We start from the raw sequence: 21,691 nt of genomic DNA, 5'->3' as shown, positions 1-21,691 counted from the left end.
TGTGGCTAACAAACATATGATAAAAAGCTCAACATCACTCATCATCAGAGAAATACAAATCAAAACCACAATGAGATACCATCTGATGCCAGTCATCTCACGTGATTATTAAAAAGTCAGGAAACAATAGTTGCTGGCGAGGCTGAGGAGAAATAGGAATGCTTTTCCACTGTTGGTGGGAATGTAAATTAGTTCAACCATTGTAGAAGACAGTATGGCAATTCCTCATGGATCCAGAACCAGAAATACCATCTGACCAGGCAATCCCATTACTAGGTATATAGCCAAAGGATTATGAATCATTCTACTATAAAGACACATGCACACATATGTTTATTGCAGCACTATTTACAATAGCAAAGACATTTGCTAATTGCCAACTCAAATACCCATCAATGATAGACAGGTTAAAGAAAATGTGGCACATATACACCATGGAATACTATGCAGCAATAAAAAGGAATGAGATCATGTCCTTTGCAGGGACATGGATGGAGCTGGAAGCCATCATTCTCAGCAAACTAACACAGGAACAGAAAATCAAACACTGCATGTTCTCACTTATAAATGGGAGTTGAACATTGAGAACACATGGACACAGAGAAGGGAACAACACACACTAGGGCCTGTTGGGGGTTTGGGGTGAGGGGAGGGAACTTAAGAGGACAGGTCAATAGGTGCAGAAAACCACCATAGCATAAATATACCTAGGTAACAAATCCACACATTCTGCACATGTGGTTTTTTTTTTTTTTTTTTTTTTAAGAATAAAGAAAAAAAAGCAATACATGATCAATGATGAATCTCTGATTTAAAAAAGTCATGTTTTTAATTCTTTAACATTTTACCTTAATTTTTAAAACATATTTGTAACAGCTGCTTTGTAGCTATTTTAAAATAAGTAACTATTAAAGAACCAAATGTGGCCAGGCCTGGTGGCTCATGCTTGTAATTTCAGCACTTTGGGAGGCCAGGAGTTCGAGATCAGCCTGGGCAACATGGTGAGATCCCTTACCTACAATTTTTTTTAAAAAATTAGTCAGGCATGGTGGCATACACCTGTAGTCCTAGCTACTTGGGAGACTGAGTGGGGAGGATCACTTGAGTCCAGGAGTTCAAGGCTGCCATGACTGCGCCACTGCACCCCAGCCTGGGAGACAGAGTGATACACTGTCTAAAAAAAAAAAAAAAAAAAGCCAAATATAATGATATTTTTGTATCCATTAACCAACCACTCTAGTATAGGGTAACTATAGCTAACAATAATTTGTTGTAAAGCTCAAAATTGCTGGAAGAAAGGAATTGGCAGATTCCCGATAAAAAGAAGGGGTGACTGCTTGGGGTGATGGATGACCCAGTTGCCCTGGTCGATCATTACACATTGCGTGCATGTATCAAAATATATGTATCCCCAAAATATGTACAACTATTATGCATCCATTTAAAAAGAGCCAAATGAAAATTCTAGAGTCAGAAAGTTCGATAGCTGAAATGAAAATTCCTAGATAAACAGCAGAATTGAGATGGCAGAAGGATCAGGACACTTGCACACAGATTAATAAAATTATCCAATATGAAAAACAATAATGATTAAAGAATGCACAGTGCCTCAAAGACCTGTGACACAATGGTAAGCATATTGATATATATGAAAGGCCCAGAAAGAGGAAACAAGGGCTGAAAAAAATAATTGAAGAAATACTGGCCAAAAAACTGCCTAAATTTTATTAAAAGGATAAATCTAGAAATCCTAGAAATTCAACAGACTCTAAGTAGGATAAACACAAATTCAGACCTAGACACACCATGCTCAGACTGTTGAAAGCCAAAGAGAAAATCTTAAAAATAGTATAAGAAAAACAATTCATCATATATAAAGAACAACAGAATTAACAGTTGCCCTTTCATCATGAATAGTGGTAACATAAGGCAGGGGAATGACATATTCAAAATGCTGGAGGAAAAAAGTCAACCAAGAACTCTAAATATGTCACATACTGTCCTTCAAATATAAATTTGAAATATATTCCAAAATCAACAAAGACTGAGAGAATTTGTTGCTGGAATACTTGCCTTACTTGGAATACTAAAGGAAGTACTATAGATGAAAGGAAATGACAACAGACCTGGCAACTAGAATCCATGGGAACAAAGAAATAGCAGAAATGAAGTAACATACTGCTAAATAATCTGTGGGTCAAAATAAAAATCGCAAGGGAAGTTTGAATATATTTTGAACTAAATGAAAACAACAATACAACATATCAAAACATATGAGGTGCAACTTAAACACTGCTTTGAGAGAAATTCAAAGCTTTATACATCTACACCAATAGAGAACAGTTTCATATCAATAACCTAAACTTTCACTTTAAGAGTAGATAAAGGGCCAGGCATGGTGGCTCACGCCTGTAATCCCAGTACTTTGGGAGGCTGAGGTGGGCGGATCACTTGAGGTCAGGAGTTCAAGAAGAGCCTTGCCAATATGGTGAAACCATGTCTCTACTAAAAATACAAAAATTAGCTGGGCATGGTGGCACACGCCTGTAGTCCCAGCTACTCGGGAGGCTGAGGCAGGAGAATAGCTTGAACCCAGGAGACAGAGGTCGCAATGAGCCCAGATCATGCCACTGCACTCCAGCCTGGTGACAGAGCAAGTCTCCATCTCGAAAATAAATAAATAAATAAATAAAAAGAGTTAATTAAACATAAAGCAAGCAGAAGGAAGAGGGAAAAATTGATGAAATTGGAAACAGAAAAACAAGAGAAAAGAGAAGAACCCAAAAGTTCTTTGGGGGAAAACAAATCAACAAATCTGATAAACCTTTCGATAGACTAAGAAAAAAATGAGATGACACAGAATACCAAAATCAGGAATGAAAGGGGGACATCATTATCAAGCCTACTGAAATTAAAGGATTATGAGAATACTATGGCCAACTGCGTCAACAAATTAGACAATTTAGATAAAATAGCCAAATTCCTACAAAACCAAAAACTACCAAAACTAACTAAAAAAAAAATGGAAATTATGAATAGCTCTATAACAAGAAAATACATTACTCAAAATGCACACTCCTGCACCACCCCCAACACCAGCCCAGGCTAGATGCCTTCACCTAGTAAACTCCATCCAATATACAAAGAAGAAATAACACCAATACTCACCAATTCTTTCAGAAAACAGAGGCAAGGCAACACTTTCCGACTAATCCTATGGGATTGGTATTACCCTTTTACCAAAGGAAGACAGAGAGCATGGGAAAACAAGAGGTCAATATCCCTCATGATCATACACATGAAAATCTTTAACATAGTATAAAATAAAATAAAATTCCAGCAACATTTAAAAAAGGACTAAATATCACGACAAAGTGGGATTAATGTGATCATGATATCTACAGGGTCCCTGCCTCCTTTTTGTTCTGCCATGACCTTTCAAACCAATGTACATCACTAGTCATAGTTTGGTTGTGTAGTCCCTTCATTTGCACACTACTAAGTTGATACCTTCATATTTATCAATTTATCATAATAGAATTAGGTTACTTTATGACATACACCCTATACCACACCCTATCTCCAACCAATTGGATGTAGGATGTATGACATAAAGTAACTTAATCCTATTGAGATTATAACTATCAAAAAAGATTGAGGATATTCTAAAAGGAGAAGCAAGCAAGAGGACTTCCAATTTCAACCTTAATGTTGAGAGTTTAAATAATTGACATGGATTTTGAACCAAGTGGAAAAGGTAGGTGAGCAATGAGCCTAGATTCTAAGTTTAGTAAAAACCAGGGCTTAAAACAATCAAGCACCAACTAGATCCATAGGAAGCGTAAACTTGGCTGCTCTAGAGTTTTTTTCTAGAGTGAGAGATGACAGCCTAACTGGTGGAGAAGGGGCACTGTATCTTCAGGAATACAAGTGAGACTTTGACAAGATGGTTTGTTCCTTACTATAGCTGTATGTGAATTCAAGCACTGAAGTCCAGGGCCAATTTTTAGACTTATTTATCCCTGGTCAAGAGTTAAGGTGACAGAGCTTTCCAAGTCCAAAAAGTGTTCCTTCTAGGTTCTTGCTTTTAGAGATGGTTATCAGGAGGCGGAGGATGCATCTTGCCATCTCCTAATCACCACCTAAGTTATCTGGCTCTGGGTGGAAAAATACACTACATTAACCCCCAAATACAATCCATAATATGGTAGGTGTGGGATATGTAAGAGAAAGTTATAGTTAACTGTTTTCTGAAGCACTTGCATACAGCTAAATGTTCATACCCATCGCTAGGGATCTGAAAAAGAATTCACCTAAAAACAATGATATTTAGGTAGTCATTCATTCCTGCAGGTATTCTTCAGTTCAGAATTATAACCTTTAACCTAGAGCATTAATTAGCCAGTTCGGCACTATAAATGAATGTAAAAATCTAATCATTTTACATTTTTTGCTAAATGACAAAACTTATCTCCATCTTTCAAAAGGTCATATTTCAGATGAAAAAACAAATGTGAAGCCATAAAAGAGACAAAGTTTTTGGATGTCACCGGTGATCTGAAATAATGCAAGAACTAAAAAATTTACACTAATATTTAAAGAATAAAACCAGGACACAGCCATGTATTTTGTAGTAAACCTTGGAAAAACTCTTTTCTCTAACTGAAAACAAAGATCAAAATTTTGAGTAGATATTTCTAGGAAAAGTCGATGTAGATTAAGTTTATAGCCTCATTAAACATGACTAATTTCAAAAGTCAAATCTGACTAATACATACAAATAATCAAAATTTGTGTTTTTTTCTGGGTGAATTTCAAACATGATGCCAATATGATATTTCTGTATTCTGAACTACAAAATAATTCATAACAATTCTATAGACCATATGCAAGTTTATTTAAATAAGTTAACACTGCAGAGTGAGTCAATTTATAAGTATAAAAATAGATGGTTTAGCAACCAAAAGTAAGCACCACACAAAAGCAGATTATACATACACCATCAGGCCTTTGGAATATTAAGGCAATATAAATATCTCAAGTAATTTTAGGAGAATGCTTTACTCGTATAACAGATGTTATGAAAACATCTCAAAAGAGGCAGGGCTCACCACTTTTTTCAGTATGAGGTCTTCCCTTCCATTTTTCTTAATATATTAATGATTCTTCTTAAATACTGTACCATAATTAGTCTAGATTAACAAATGGGCTATCAAAGCCACTATCTTGTTGGCTAGATAGTGGAACAATTAATTTTCTTGAAGGCTGCTGACACACTGAAGATGGTAATGTACTGCTCAGTTTTTTGAAATCTGACTTTAATCTATCAGCCTTATGATGAGATGGGTGTCCACGAGTCACACTGATCTTTCCTGGCTCCAAATACATGGTTTCTTCTGACAGGTATGGAGTTTGATCATGCTGACATTTCATTGTTTGACAAATCATATTACTTGTCTCCGTGTCTGAAAGATAACCGGATGGTGAAAACTGTTTGGAATTAACAGATTCATTTGGTATTTCCAAAGTTCCTTGTGGTCTACCATGTACAAATGATGCTTCACGACTCTCAAAGGATAAGGTTGCACTGCTGGAAGGCCAGCCCAAGCAGTCACTAAGGTCCCCTCCATCTTTTACTGGAGGTTCCTGAACATCCAAACCTTGACTTTTCTTAGATGCAGCATTTTCACTTTCCATGAGTGGATTGCATTTATATACTTTTAAACCAAGTCTTTCATTAGAATCGCGAAAGGTTATATGCATGCATCCTGATTCAGAAGGACTAGGGGTACATCTAGGTGAGGGTTTACTTCCTAAGGTTCCAAGAAAGGGGTACGCAGCTGAATGCGGAAGTGATTCAGAACCATTATCACTGAGTAAGTCTTTCTTCTTGTGCACACCAAAGCCTCCTTCACCTTCGCAAGGAACAAACTCAGGAGAAACATTCCTTGGCAAACTGTGTAGGTGCTTGCAACTACCATCCCCAAACTGGAATTCCAAATGTGTCTCTTTGGATCCCATATGCTTTATGCTCCGATGGTCTGAGTTCTCTAACAGTCTTTGTAAGTTACAAGCTGCCCTCCTCTTGGGAGCTTGTTCACACACACTTCTGGTGATGGTGTTTACACTATTTGATTTGCTTTCAATACAACATGGTATTTTCCGATTCACATCATTTCTTTTTGATTTTTCAACTCCAATCAGCATCTCTGAAGTTAGGGGCAGTGCAAGGAAACACGAAATTAAGAGAAAATTAATATTTAAAGGGAAGATTCATCCTTGAACCAAAAAATAAAAAAAATTAAAAATAAGAAAAAATTTATGTTTTTATATTGTATTCCCAAAGAATGCTTATAATCTGTAATCATTCTTAAAGAAAATACATCAATGCTGGACATTAAAAAATATTCTTTTACATATATCCACTAGATAAAGCTTGGTAATTTTGTTACTAAAATCTGATATATTATTATTATTGCTATCCATCTGACCTATCATTTTCTGCAATAGATGCTATAGCATTTCAAGATCTAGCCACAATGTTTTCAATCCTGCCCTGATTCTGATGTCAAGAATGGAGTTTCTGACAAGTTTGCTCAAAGAACCCCACCCACCCAATACCTACACATACACTTCTAGAATAGCTAAATAGACTTTCTGATTTAATTACCTAAGACACTAAATCTGATCAAAGACAAAGCAGCCACATAGCATGAAATTAGAGGCATTGTACCTCAGAGTAGCAAGCCCTGGTCCCTAGAGTCCATGAAAAGGATTTGCTTCTCTACTGGGGACATAATGTACACACTGCTGCCCCAGATCTAGAAAATTATTTTCTTGTTATATGCTACTGCCTTTTCATACCTAGGATTCACATCACCATTCCAAAATTTATACAAATAATCTTTGGCTTCTACATGAGGAATGTTTACCAACATCAGACTCACGGACCCCTGAACAATCTCGGCTTCAAGTTTTCCAGAGGTTCAGAGACCCCATTTCCCCACTGATATGTTAAAAATCTCCCAGTGTGATTGGGAATTTACCAGTTTTTTTCATGTATTTCTATCAGCTCTTGCTTTATATAAAGTTGTGTTATCTATAGAAAGAAAAAAATTATAGTTTCTTGGGAGACTATTCCATTATCATTATGAACTATCACCTTTGTCCCTTTTAATGCTAACTCTAATTTATCTGATCTTTTATTTACCTCTATAATTTATCTAATATCAACACTGCATTTGCTTGGTATATCATTCTCCATCCCCTGATTTTTAATTTTAGATGTTCTTCTTGTAAAAATAGCAGATTTCCGTATTTTTTAAAACCCTATTTGAAAGTTGTGCTCTTTTAATAACTGAGTTTAACCTATTTATATTTAGTGTGATTGTTGATGTTTCAAACTACTATTATGACCTACTTACCCATGCTTTCTAGGTTTTTTCCTCTTTCCTGATTTTGTTAGATTGAAAATGGTTTTTTCCAAGCTTTTCCTTTACCAGTTTTAAAGTTATATGTTCTATGTCTTTGTTGGTTACTCTTACTTTTTTTTTTTTTTAAGACAGGGTCTGCTCTGTTTCCTAGGCTGGAGTGCAGTGGTGCAATCACAGCTCACTGCAGCCTTGATCTCCCAGGCTCAAGTGATCCTCCCATCTCAGCCTCCCAAGGCATGTGGGCTCCCATTTCCTGCTTAATATGGCTAGCCACCTGGAACACTGCCCTGCTCCCAGATTCTTTGTTCCTGTTGTTATTGCCCAGCTCAATATTGAGGTTCGGTAAGGGAGGGGAGAAGAAATAAAGAGAGGATTAACCCTACCTGGTTGCTGTTGGTTTAGAACACCAACTAATTACCCCATTCATATCCTCTAGGCCCTCTATTTCTCCTGGAAAATATCACCCTCACATGTGGAACAGTTTTGATATAGCTCCTACTTGCAGTTGTCACCTTCTGGTGGTTTTGAACTGAGGTTTCCATCTTCCATCCCATACTGTCTTCTTTCTCTCAGGGATTTCTTGTAGCTTCTGATGTATCCACTACAACTTTTTTTTTTTTTTTTTTTTTTTTTTTGAGACAGGGCCTCACTCTGTCACCCAGGCTGGAGTACAGTGGCACAATCATAGCTCACTGCAACCTCAAATTCCTGGGATCAAGGGATCCTCCCACCTCAGCCTCCCAAAGTGCTGGGATTACAGGTATGAGCCATCATGACTGGCCCATTGCAACTTTTTAAAACCTACTTATAATTTCTTATTTTTCTCATTCTTTATTTGCTGTTGAAAATCTCTTCTATCATTTTGAGGGATGGAAACAGCAATAGGAAGCTGATGGGCCTGCTCAGTTTGCCTACTTGAATTGGAAACTGTGCACTCTTTTTGTGTAAACTTCCAGTTTAACTAAAACATACACAACTTCATAAATAAACTCTCACTCCTTACCTTCCCTGCCTTTTTCATACTGAAAATATTAAATAGCTAAAAAACAAGAGATAGAAAAACCATTTGGTGACTCACTTCGACATACCTGACTGTGTAGTTTTGCTCTCGGACTTACTAGAAACAGGTGTTTCCAGCAATTTTGCCATTGTAGCAAGTTTGCTAGCAGCATTCATAATCTTTTTCTCAGCCCTGTGGGGAATTCCAGAACATTAAAAATATAGTTTAAAGGAAAAAATGATTTGCCTTAGCCCCATGGTTTCTGTTTTCCTATTGGCTCTGCCAACATTTCAGGTAGCACAGCCATAAACCTCTCTTAACCCCTATGGCTAATCATATAGAAATAGTTCATTTAGTGGTTAAGGAAAATGCTTTAAAAATTACAACATGTTGTCCTGGTAATCTCAGGACACATTGTTCAGACTGAACTCACCCTTCTTTTCCATCATCCTGCAAAATCTGTTGGAGGCAAATCAAATAATATTTGCGCATCTTTCGGGCGGTTTCTTGACGTTCTCGCAGTACCTCTGCTTTTACCATTTCTGCAGCTCGTTCCTTACTCTCCTGAATATAACGAAGCATGTCACCTATAGGGCAGTGAGAAAATGCCCACAGAATGTATGTTTATTAGCACTTTTTCAGAAACAGGAGGGGCAGACTTCAGATCAATTTTCTGGTAGATGAAGTGATTATAAGTATAGTTTAAACATTATACTTTACACAGTCATTAAAATGGAATATTTTAGATCATCATTTTGATAGACTCAAATGAGAAGTACTCTGTAAGTTCTTTCGGAATGATGACAGCTACATACAGTAAGGAAACATGGCATATTCCCCAGCTAAACTTTGTCATATTCTAAAACACTTCGCGAAGAAAATACCGTAAATACGAGGCACAGAAACTTAGCATTTCAATTGTACATTATGTTCAGTTAGGAAAAGAGAAATATAAAATATAGAGAAAAGATTAAGCAGAAAGAAAGGAAAAAGCAAACACAAAGACAGAAGAAAAGGAGGCAGTATGAGCTGGAGAGACTCATTCTTCTCTTGTGCTCTGAAAATTTAAGTTCCCTTATTTATTGAAAATTCTTGCGGCAGCACTTTTTGAGCATCTAACTAAATATAATAGTACAATTCATAAGAGATATGTACAAAATGAGACTACAAGGAGGGTGATGGGACTTACAGTTGGCCTCTGAAATTTACATATGAACATAGCCCACAGCTTTCAAGTGTTTGTTTGTTTGTTTGTTTGTTTGTTTTTAACTCACTATAGCTTTGATTAGGACTACTATTAGCTAAGGCTAACTTTTTTTTTTTTTTTTTTTTTTTTTAATAAATCCAAGACTACATCCTACATCTAGAATTTCACCATCTCTGTTATAGTAAGGATACCAAGTCATACAGGAATCTTCCTCTCAATGTCAGTAAGCATCTGAAAATTAGTGGTTCTATGCAACAATACTAACTGGAAGACTATTTTTCATTATTTGAAATGGAAAACGAAATGGAGTACATGTCAACACAAAACCTCCAACCAACTTTCTAAAAAATAACTAAGACATAATATACACACATATATACAGGTTATCATGTTAGGATGAAAACATGCTTAAAATTCCGCTGCCCAATCAATACATTATTAACAAAAAGTTGCTTTGCTTGTAGCAATATGCCCTTTGTTAGCACCAGTAACAACAGAGAAGCAAATGCCCTTATTAATACCGAATGAGCTTTGCAGAACATTTACATGTGATTCTGAATCTACTGATTATATATGAAACTTCAGACTTTTCCTGCTCTTTTTGTTAAAAAGAAATGTAATTTTAGAGGCTAATATACATTTTTCCTATATAAACACTACTTATTGTTTTGGGACATATATCCATTCTATGCAATTTTGTAATTAAAAACCAAGAAGTATTCAAAACGGAAAACACACATCAGGAGAATGCTCTACAGGATATGCTGGCACAACCTGGTACTGACAAGGACTTGATAAATTTATAGCTATAAGAAACAATAACCAGAAACAACAGAACAATTGCTAACTAGATCCACTTCCAAGTCCTTAAAAGTTTATGGTAGGAGGCTGGGTGCAGTGGCTCACACCCATAATCCCAGCACTTTGGGAGGCCAAGGTGGGTGGATCACCTGAAGACAGGAGTTCGAGTCTAGCCTGGCCAACATGGTGAAACCTCGTCTCTACTAAAAATATAAAAATTAGCTAGGCGTGGTGACACACGTCTGTAATCCCAGCTACTCAGGAGGCTGAGGCCAGAGAACCACTTGAACCCGGGAGGCGGAGGTTGCAGTGAGCCAAGATTGCACCAGTGCACTCAAGCCTGGGAGCCAGAGTGAGATTCTGTCTCAACAAAAAACAAACAAACAAAAAAAAAAGTTTATGGTAGAAGTAATAGTTAATTGCTCATTTAAAACCCATGTGACATTTTCTTTACTACAAATTAGTTAAGTTGTAAGATTATTAAATTTTCAGTTTAATACTAGTATCCAAAAAGAAACAAGACAATCAACAATATAAACATAAGACTATTCTCATGTCACTTCCAAAAGATATTATTTGGGCAAAATGATCAATGACTACATAATTTTGAAAAGGTGTCAATAATCTCTTCTAAGATTGAAGAAAAAGGTAATTTGGAAAATTCCCTAAAAGCCCTACTGCTGGTAAACTCTGAGTTTCCTTTAACAGCGACAATAAAAAAGGCCCAAGCCATCCTTAAAATCTTGGGAATCTCTTAGGGACTTACGTTTAATTTTTTTTACAGCTTTAATGTACTGCCCACGAAGTTCTTCCAAGGCTCCCCCACTGCATGGCAGGCAAGTATTTTCAATGGCCCCTGCTGACAATGACCTAAAAAACAAACCAAAGATTACAAAAACAGAAATGCTAAGTGAAAAATTTCATTTGAAAAATATATATGTACCCATATACTCTACTAAAATTAACTGAGAAGTGCTAAAAATCTCACATAAAAGAATGTCCATTATACAGTTATTTCAAACAGGGGAAAAATGGAAACGACATAAATGATATGGTTGCTTCAATAAATAATGGTAAATCCACATGAAAATTTATGCAGGTATTGAAAAACATATGTAGGAGAATATCTAATAACACAGAGAAATGCTTATCTAGTAATATTAATAAAAAGCTACAAAATACCTTATACTAGAGTCTCAATTTTAAAAACACATTGCGCACGTGGAGTATGTGTAGAAAGAGGCTTAAATGATATAAAACAAGAGGTCACTAAAGGGTATCTTCAGGAAATAAGGTTTTGGGGGATTTTCTTCTTTTTTATACTTTTTGCTGTATAACCAAAAAAAATTGATACTTAAAAAAATTTAAAGATATTTGTACTTAGATTTCTTTAAAATAGCAGTTTAAAATAGTAAAAGCATACCTTGGTGGTGTTTTACAAAGCGTTCGCAGTTCTTCCAATTTATTCTTCATGTCATTGTTTTCTTCTATTAATTCTTCAATAACTTTATTATTCTCTTCTATAATAGAAAGTTTATAGTACATTAGACAGTTAAAAATTTTTTAAGCCTTCTTTTCCCTTAAGTTCCCAATACAAATGTTTATAGAGGAGACTGTGTAATTTCCAGTCACTCTTCTGTAATGTTCGTTCCCTTAGAAACCCTAGTCAGACCATTATCTTGCTCTGTTTTCTCAGCACTTAAAATCTGTATCCCATCTTCTTCTTGCTTGGGGTTACACACTGTCCTGGAATTGGGTTTCAACTGTTTCAGATGCCTATGTTTTGTTTTCCAACTGTGCTGAGGCTCTGTAGAAACCTACTAGGTTTTCTAATTCCATGTTCCCTGTGGATCCTGGTAGACAGTTTATGCTCATATAAACGAACACTGAACATGTACCTCAATATAAAATAAAAAGAAAATTAACCTAAAGTAGGTGTATTTTTCAGAAATAATGTAAGATTTTCAATTCTTTGAACTTTTAAAAAGAGGATGAGGAGACTGACAGAATCCATGTGATATGAAGGAAAACGCATGAATTTCAGAGTCAGAGACATCAGTTTACATTCTAACTCTGCTGTTTACAAGGTGGATAAGCCTAGGAAAAAGTAACCTTTCTGAACCTTTCTTCACATGTTAACTTACAGATTATAATCGAAATAAAACAACAAATGCACAACACCTACACAAAGCTTGAAAATACCCATATAAATGTGAACATGGCATCTTGTGTTTCCTATGATGCCACCCTCTCAACACACCGTAAGTTGAGGAACAAAATTACTCTATTCCCCCTGGTGATGGATATAACTTTTTGTTTTAAACAACTCACTCCCACTCCATCTATTTCTCAATAAACACTACCAAGAGAGTGGAAAAATGGAATTTAAGAAACAAGTGATCTCAATAGCAAAGATATAATAACCTACTAAAGTTATATTAAGAAAAAATTTCAGACTATTGGCTTAAATTCTGGCCCTGACCCTTTGTATCAACTCATTGTTTTGAGTGATATATCAACTTTCTTTGATTTGCAAGTCTATGAGTTTTAGAAGATATCAGCTTCAAAAAGCACTGTGTAGAATAGTATGGTGCTAAATATTATTTATAAATAATAATCATATCCAACTGCCCTTGTTGCCGTATTATGTAAACCAAATTGTCTTGGTTTTCATATTTTAACATATCTATGTTGTAGATATATCTACAGTAGGACAAATAACTGATTTACTCTCCTGGCCTCTACTGAAGAGCTAAGGAATTGCAGTTGTTAAATTTTTAATCTCAAATTCTTAAAACCCTTTCCGGCCTTCAAGTAATTATTATATCTTAATAATAAGTAATAAGAGTAATAAGTGCCTTAGTAATAAGCAGTCGGCGGTAGTTACAGGTGGCTTCTCTTAGTCAGCAATATTTTCCAAGTTGTGCTATGATGCAGCTGTTGTGCTAAGTGCTGGAACAGGACTTGATCCTTGTTGCTATAAAGTCTACTCTCCAAAGGGAAGTACAGACAGCAAATAATTACAAGGATGGTGAATGTTATAAAAAGCATAGGAACTATGAGGAATGTGTAACAGGAGGACTAAACAGGTCTGCAGTGGTTAGGAAAGTCTCCCTGAGGAAGTAATGTATTGGGGAAAAGATGAGCAGGGGTTAGCCGGCCAAATGAGATCAGGATGTTTTGGCGAAGGGAGAAAACAATGAAATCCATGCTATGGCTCTACTGAGAGAAATTAAGAGAGCTAGGGGAAGACAAGGCTGGAGAGGCTGGCAGGCGCTGGATCAAGATCTTTTTAAACCCTGTTAAACTAAGTGGTTTTGGTTTTATACTGAAGGCCATGGCAAGCCACTGAAGAGCTTTAAACAGGAGTGTCATGTTTCAATTCACTTTTTAAAAAGGTTGCTTCAGCTACCCTAGGCAGAATGGATTAGAGGGGCTAAGACTAGAAGCATAAAGAGTCAGGGGATTATTGCCAGGGTCCAGGCAAGAGAAATAAGTGGATGTACAAAATAAACTTATTAAGCTGGTCTTTTCTGAATGACACCATTATTTAGGACCGTAGCATTTTGTTTTTTTGTCCATTTAAACATTTATTATCTGGTACGTGGTGGGCACCAGGGCTATTAGGATGAACAAGACATGGCATATTCCTTCTCCTCAGAAAATTATTGGAGAATGTGGAGAAGGTATCCGACAAGTGACCAAATAATTAAAAATACAGAATGATAATAGTGATAATAGAGGAAGAGCCAATGCTCCACGGCCGCATATGAGCAGCCCACTTCACCCTGACCAGGGAAAATCAAGGAGGGCTTTGCAGATAAAGCATCTTCTGAGTTGAATCCTAAAGGAAGAGAGTAAGACTACAAAGAATGTTGGGAAAAAGTACAGGACAGAATACAAACATCATATGCAACGAAGGTCCAGCAGTAAAAGAAATAGGACCAGCTCAGGAATCGGAAGCATTTCAAATGTAAAGAGTATAGCGTATAGGCTATAAGCAATAGTGAAAGGTAAGAAGGAGCAGCGATCTAAGCCCCAAAACTTCCTTTCTTCGGAGGGGCAATGAGAAATGGTAGAAGATATCCCTTTCCAAATGCCCTCACAGCATTATGATGAATGGACTAGACGGAGGCCCGTCCAGACCCTCAAGCCCTTGTTTATGCCTTTTCCCTCTATCTCAAACGCTGTTCTCCTTGGCAAACACCTCTGTTTTTCAAGGCTTAGTCAAACCTTTCTTAACTTTAATAAGAGGTAGAACTAACAATCCTTCCTCTTAAGTACTCACTGCCAACAGCATTCAATGTTTAATTATTTGTTAATCTGTTTTTAGATCTCCTCACTTAACCAAAAGCTTCTTGAAGGAAGGGAACACATCTCCACCAGAACTGGAATTTTGTATGATTTACTCACTGCTGCATCCCCAGTGCTTAGAAGCCTGCTTGACGCATACTGGGCCCTCAACATCTGTTCAATCAAGAAAGGGAGAAAGGAATGTGACCTTTTAATTAGAGCTGAAATCTTCCTCTTTTGAGTTTTGTAATAATAATTTGATTAGTAAAAATGAGATCCAAATTAGTTTACATTAATCCCAAAAGAGGATCAGTGCACACATTAACTAAAATGTCACATTTGAACATTTCAACAAGGATCAAAGAGATTTATATTGGTAGCAGTGCTACTTTAAATGCTGACCTCCAATTTTTTCCACTACAGCTTTGTGCTTCCTTTCTAAATGCTGAAGATGCCTACAACATTTCTCCAGTTTTCCTTTCAGATCTTGACATTCCTGCTTTGCCTTTTCAAGTTCTTGGAAGCAGTGTCCACAGCATAAATCCTTAATTTCAAGGATCTTTTTCTTATCTGCAAAAATTAAATGACAGAAAACTTTTATATCAGTTTAGACTAAGAACTACCAATAAAAAAGAAAAGACGGAAAGAAAAGCAGATGACTCATGACTAAAGGCTACAGCACGACTGAAAGAGTGTGATGCTTAAGATAGAGAGACATGGGTTTACATACTGCTTACTGGCCGTGTGACTTGGAGCATATTACTCAACTTGTCTAAGGTACTACTGGATACTACCATCCACTTTAAAAATAGTCATGAAATCTATTGCTCTGGATCTTGATACCATTCCCTACTAAAAGGAGTCAAGGATCTTCAAGAAATGGCTGACTCCAGTACTGGGAGAGGGTATATAAAAATAAGACTGAAATATCTTCCTATGCCAGAAAGGAAGAAAGTACTCAAAAATACAGGCATGTCGCAAGGACATAGGAGCCAGTTTGAAGGAGCTCCACTAGCTGAATCTGGGACAATCTGAGCACTAATTAAATAGAGTAATGAATTATAAAGTATTAAGAATAGGAATTTATGAGTCATACCAATAATTTTATGAATGGTAGGTAGGTAGGTGGGTTGGTAAGTAGGTAGGTAGATGGATCAATGGACAGAGAGATAAAATAAATACACAGGCAAATGAGAGGAAAGGATTCTTGATTCAACATGCTTAGTGCCAACTGGGATAAATAGAGGGAGGAAGTTGGAAGAATTGTAATTTCACAACCACCATAGTAAAGACTGGATCAAGCAAGAATCATCATTGGTTGCCAAATATAAGAGAAGGTTTTTATGAGGGGAAGATATTTGCATGATCTTAAAAGTGTCTCCCACAGATTGCTTATCAGTTGCAAGGGTGAAAAAAAACCCAGTAATTACATAGTGAAGAAATTAGACAACATTTTCACCAGGTAATGAAAAGTAACCTCACCAATAAAAGACATAGGGACACCACACATTTTTAGATGTGACAACATATCACCCTTGCAGTGCTCTAGCCGAGAAAACACAACCTGAATCAATCATGAAGAAACACCAGACAAACCCCAAATGAGAAAAGTTCTGTTAAAAAAAAAAGTGGAGGTGGAAGCAGAGAATATTTCTAAAAAATGTCAATGTCATGAAAGACAAAGAGAGGCTGTGGAAATGTTCTAGATTAAAGGAGGCTAAAGATACATGACAACTAAATGTAATAGCTGATCCTAGACAAATCTCTATACTGGAGGAGAAAAAACAAAATGCTAGAAGACATTATTGGGTCAATTGACAAAATTAGAACACAAACAGTGGATTCATACAATACTTTAATGTTAAATTTACTGCACTAAGGTTATACAAGAAAATATTCCTATTCCTGGAAAACACAGTCTGGAGTACTTAGACATAAAAGGTCACAAAGTATACATAACTTACCCCCAAATGGTTCATAAAAAAAAAAGAAATATTCACATACACATATATACATAAGAGCACAGAATGAAGTAAAATGTTAACAATAGGTGTACCTCATTAAAGGGAATGTGAATGTTCTTCGCAACTATTTTTATTTTTGCTATTTTTCTATAAGTTTGAAATTATTTCCGAGTTTAAAAAATGAACCGTTTGGCACAGTAGCTGGCACAGAGCAAGTACGCAATAAATAATAGTCATTGTCGTTAGTAACATATAAAATTTATAAAATTAAACTATGCAAAAATGATTAAAAAGTAGACTATTAATGTAAGTGATATAATAGAACAGGAATATAAGTTGGCACAGGCTCAGAGGCCAATATATAGAATGCTCCTATAAAGTCATCGATCCAGCAAAATTATTCTTAGCTCTCTCCTGACATTTTAGTTTAAGTGGTGCCATTTATGTTAATGAGCATTAAAGGATTAACGAAGCATCACAATGGTACAATAAATCGCATTTATATTTTTCGTCTAGGATACTGTTGTAAAATTGGAACTCACAAATACCATTGACGACAGAACAGATACATCAGTTATAGTATATTCATACATTGAAATACTATGTAGCAATGAAAACGAATGAATTAGAGCTATTGCATCAACAGATAAATCTTAGTGGCATGCTGTTAAATAGGAAACAGAGCAAGTTACAAAGAATATAATGAGTATTAAACCATTTTTATAATGTTAAAACAGAAAAAGGCAACAACTTTTTGAGGTCACATACACATAATTAAAACATTAAAAAAGAGAATAATTTTTGAAAATCAGGATATTTGTTAGCTCAGACTGGGGAGAAGTTGCAGGGATAGAACTGTGGTCAACAGCATTGGTGAGGTTCTGTGCCTTAAGTTGAATAATGGGTTCCTGGTTGCTAGGTTTCATAACTTACAGATGCATACATATATTCTTTGAATGAACTAAGTATTTCATAATTAATGTTTTAAGTACTTTAAATAATAACGAGATATTAGGAGAATATAACCAAACAGTCAACAGTGGTACTCTCCAGTGGTAGGATTTTAAAGGACTTTATCACTTAATACATGTTTTGTATTATCTAATCCTTTCTAATGAATTTGTTAAAGTGTTTGTTTTTAAGGGAAAAAAGACTAAAGAAAAATATTTTTATAGTCTGATTTGTCTTTGGCCAAAACAAATTCCTTTTATATTTATAGGACTTCCTAAAGCTAAATAACATCCAAAACTTGTTTCTACCCATTTCACAGCTTTAAATAGAATTCTCAGGCTATTCCAAATAGGATGTAAAATAAAAAGTACGATGCAAAATACAAATTAAGGTAATATTATCCACTGAATTGGCAATAAGATATTCTTAGCCACCTAATACCTAGAAGTAGGGGAAAAGGGTTTGTGAACAATGAGAAAGGCAGAGATGGTATAGACAGATATTCTCTAAGATTCTGGTAACACTGCCTACTGAATTAGAAATGTGTGGAAACTGAGGTTATTCACTTAGTAGGTATGATTGGTGCTGGCAATTATTAGTTCTTTTCCAGGTTATAACGGAAACAGCAAATAAGTAGCAGAGAGAGGCTGTTTTGTGTTTGTGTGGGGAGGAAAGGAGCAGGCTGCAAAGGGTCAATAGGCTAAAAGGGATGGGAGCTAATAAAGGATTTGCAAATTTCTAGCTCAGAAATCTCCATGAATAGGGAATATAAGTCCTTACTCCTCAGTAAGCTCTGAATACAAGGGGCTTAGTACAGTACAATAATTCTTTTGTCATGATGAAGAGTCTAAGTCATTAAGGAAAAGTTAAACTATTAATTCATCACTCTGCCATATGTTGGAAAGGAAGAGATTAAAAACACTGCCCATGCCCTCAGAAAAACTCACAAATCAATTAAAAATCATCTAATACATTTCAGAAAGATTTCCATTAAAAAGTGATTGAAATTAGTTTCAGTAATTTGAATGAAAAAGTCTCTATTACTTGGCAATTCTCTTATGTCAAATCCTTGATTTCAGGGAATAAAAACATGACTGCTCTATTAAAACTCTCATGATTCTCCTTGTAACACGAATCACTTGTGAATGGAGGGAAAACCACAAATAGAAGAAGAGGGCCTAAATCAACCTTCTCTACACACAAAATGAAATCTAGGAAGAGGAGACATTAAGTCAGAGGAGTATTACACATTTGTTCACATCTATGATCTCCTTTTATCCTCAAAGCAACCCTTCAGAAGGGTGATTATGGATGCTACAAAGACTGGTGGGAACAAAATCCAATTACCAGCTTCTGCTTCTGTTTCTTGTAAGGCCAAGGGCTGAGCATGGTGTCCAGCAGCAGATCCAGGGACTCCTTGGCCAGTGCTCCGGCTGGCAGAATCCTTAGAGAGCTCGGCCATATTTCTCTGAAATAAATTTTCTTCAAAGTTAATGCTTAGTAAAAATCTTTATACAATTTTATATTTAAAATGCTAATGTTAAAAATACAAAGAGAAAACACTTCCTGAAAAAAATCTTGCCTGAACTATCTATCGCCAATATTTTTCTTAGGGTGTTACATGAGTACTGTCACTGTGCTAGGAACTAGCCTCCTATGAAACTTTCCAAATTAGAACAGTCTGACAGGCGACTGGTAGGCGGCTATGAGACAGACAGAAGATATGGTTTGCACATTATATATGTGAATTTGAGATTTTTTAATGGTTTACGTGATTAAACCACATGAAAGACAATATAAAATCAGAATTGTTCTTTAAAATCTAGAACATTTTTACTACAGCAAGGAACAACTTAATTAGCAAGTATAATGCTAACCCTCTGCCTCCCATGAATTGAAAATAACAGCAAAAATTTATTTTAAATTTATACAGTACTTCATATGCTTCTAAATACTTTAACATACACAGTAATTTTGTAAGGAAGGCCAGCTGAATGCCAAAGTTAAGGACAGAAACCGAGGTTTAGCTAAATTAAACATCTTGCACAAGACCATTTCTTCACTACTATTTACTGAATGTTTTTTATGTTCCAGTCCTTGTCACGGCAATACAGCTATTAAATCAATGGATTTTTCATTTTTGGTTTTTGTTTTGAGACAGAGTCTTGCTCTGTTGCCCAGGCTGAAGGGCATTGGCACAATTTTGGCTTACTGCAACCTCCACCTCCCGGTTCAAGTGATTCTCCTGCCTCAGCCCTCATGATCCGCCCACCTCAGCCCCCCAAAGTACTGGGATTACATGTGTGAGCCGCCACGCTCAGCCAAATCAATGGATTTTTATGGCAATGTTTTCAGATTTAAGATGACTACTAAATCAGAAAGGAACAGAATAGGTGGTACTGAGAAAGTAGTCTTGTTGATTATTTAAAACAGATTATATATGCCTGATTCTAGAAGCCTTGATTTTGATTATGAGAAACCATTTATCTGACTGTCAGAAAATCTACTTACAATGTCCAACAGAAGCAGAGGTTAGCAATTATAAAGAAGAGGTAATCAAGAAGCTATGGGTTGGACGCCAAAAGGAATAAGAAAAGCTGAACCAAAATGCAGTCAGTGCTTCCAGTTTTTACTCAAAGGTGGGGAAGAAAAGTCAAGATGACAGAAAAGGGAGAAAAGCAGCAACCTGTTTGTCTTAGTTTTAACTTGACTTTGATGGTAAAAGAGACAACACACATCCTTAAGTTTGCTTGAAAATTTTGTTCCATTTGATATTTGCTTTATCTGTTATGAACTACCGTATTAATATATTTTGATAAGGCATTCATTTTCTTGAAAGCTGTATTTTTCACTCATTGCGTCCTCTCCATTAAAAAAACTTTTGATTGTCTCAGATATTTTAATGAGGACTTGTTTTTATATATTAATAAACCATTTTTTTGTTTTAATTTCCATGAACAATTTTTAAAACTAGAGATTTAATAAATTATAAATTACAGTTCCTCACATTTACAGCACCTATGTAACAAATTTAAAATCACTGCTTCGCCGGGCGCGGTGGCTCAAGCCTGTAATCCCAGCACTTTGGGAGGCCGAGGCGGGTGGATCACGAGGTCAGGAGATCGAGACCATCCTGGCTAACATGGTGAAACCCCGTCTCTACTAAAAATACAAAAAACTAGCCGGGCGTGGTGGCGGGCGACTGTAGTCCCAGCTACTCGGAGGCTGAGGCGGGAGAATGGCATGAACCCGGGAGGTGGAGCTTGCAGTGAGCCGAGATCGCGCCACTACACTCCAGCCTGGGCGACACAGCGCGAGACTCCGTCTCAAAAAAAAAAAAAAAAAAAAAAAAAAAATCACTGCTTTATAATCACAGCTTTATCTCAAGGTCCTGAGTGAAGATAGCTCGAAAACGGCAGAAGGTCAAGTATTACTTCTATGACAAATTCCAGATTAGGCATTTCAAAGCCATCCTTTTCTCAGGAATGGAAACTGACCCACCCAACAAAAGCTGTAAACATCTAAATTCTCAGCCAGATTATGTGATTCTGTCTCCATAGACTCACAAGCCTCATTAAATCACACAGATGATCTTACACTGCTTGCACAATTATAAGCCCTGTAAAAAGACTCCAGGGTTGATTTTATACGTATATATTAATGGTAGGAGAAAGGTGTCATAGTTTCTTGATTTTTGTAAGAGAGACTGCCTATTCAGGAAAGCAAACGAAAGCATGTAAACATGATTTTCCCATCATTTCTCATCTCCAAATCTGTATAATTTTATTTTAATTATCTCCAAGTTCTTATTTTAATTATTTTCTCCAAAAAAAATCTCAATTAAGTGTTAAGCAGTATTCGTGGGAAGTGATCTTGCCCAGTAATTTTTACATTGAAGGCAACTACTCAGTAGCAACATCTCTGTGAGGTCAAGGATAAAAATATCAACTGGGGTGAAGTAGGATGGAGTGAGCTGATCTTTCAGGTCCCTTCTGGCTCTAAAATTTTATACTGTCTCAAATGCAGGACCCAGAAAGGCTAA

At 36.2% G+C, this 21,691-nt stretch overlaps 1 protein-coding gene across 5 annotated transcripts in view; it reads right to left on the bottom strand.

The window, feature by feature from the left end:
* Positions 1-4,876: 4,876 nt before the first annotated feature.
* The window catches only part of LOC101018085 (centrosomal protein of 152 kDa), a 73,529-nt gene continuing 56,714 nt past the window's right edge, over positions 4,877-21,691 (bottom strand). For 4 of the 5 annotated variants that reach the window (XM_009210124.3, XM_031668719.1, XM_009210126.4 and 1 more), the window contains 7 exons: positions 18,997-19,117; positions 15,137-15,304; positions 11,865-11,961; positions 11,208-11,311; positions 8,867-9,020; positions 8,522-8,625; positions 4,877-6,209 (listed from right to left, as the gene is read on the bottom strand). In XM_009210124.3, coding sequence (XP_009208388.3) covers positions 5,188-6,209; positions 8,522-8,625; positions 8,867-9,020; positions 11,208-11,311; positions 11,865-11,961; positions 15,137-15,304; positions 18,997-19,117 — 1,770 coding nt within the window. In that variant the 3' untranslated portion in view covers positions 4,877-5,187. The remainder of the gene's footprint in view (positions 6,210-8,521; positions 8,626-8,866; positions 9,021-11,207; positions 11,312-11,864; positions 11,962-15,136; positions 15,305-18,996; positions 19,118-21,691) is intronic. The other variant, XM_009210128.3, reaches the window with a different exon arrangement.

This window comes from Papio anubis, chromosome 7, assembly GCF_008728515.1.
Source record: "Papio anubis isolate 15944 chromosome 7, Panubis1.0, whole genome shotgun sequence".
In the NCBI taxonomy this organism is placed as follows: domain Eukaryota; kingdom Metazoa; phylum Chordata; class Mammalia; order Primates; family Cercopithecidae; genus Papio; species Papio anubis.
This window is presented reverse-complemented; position numbering and strand designations above follow the sequence as displayed.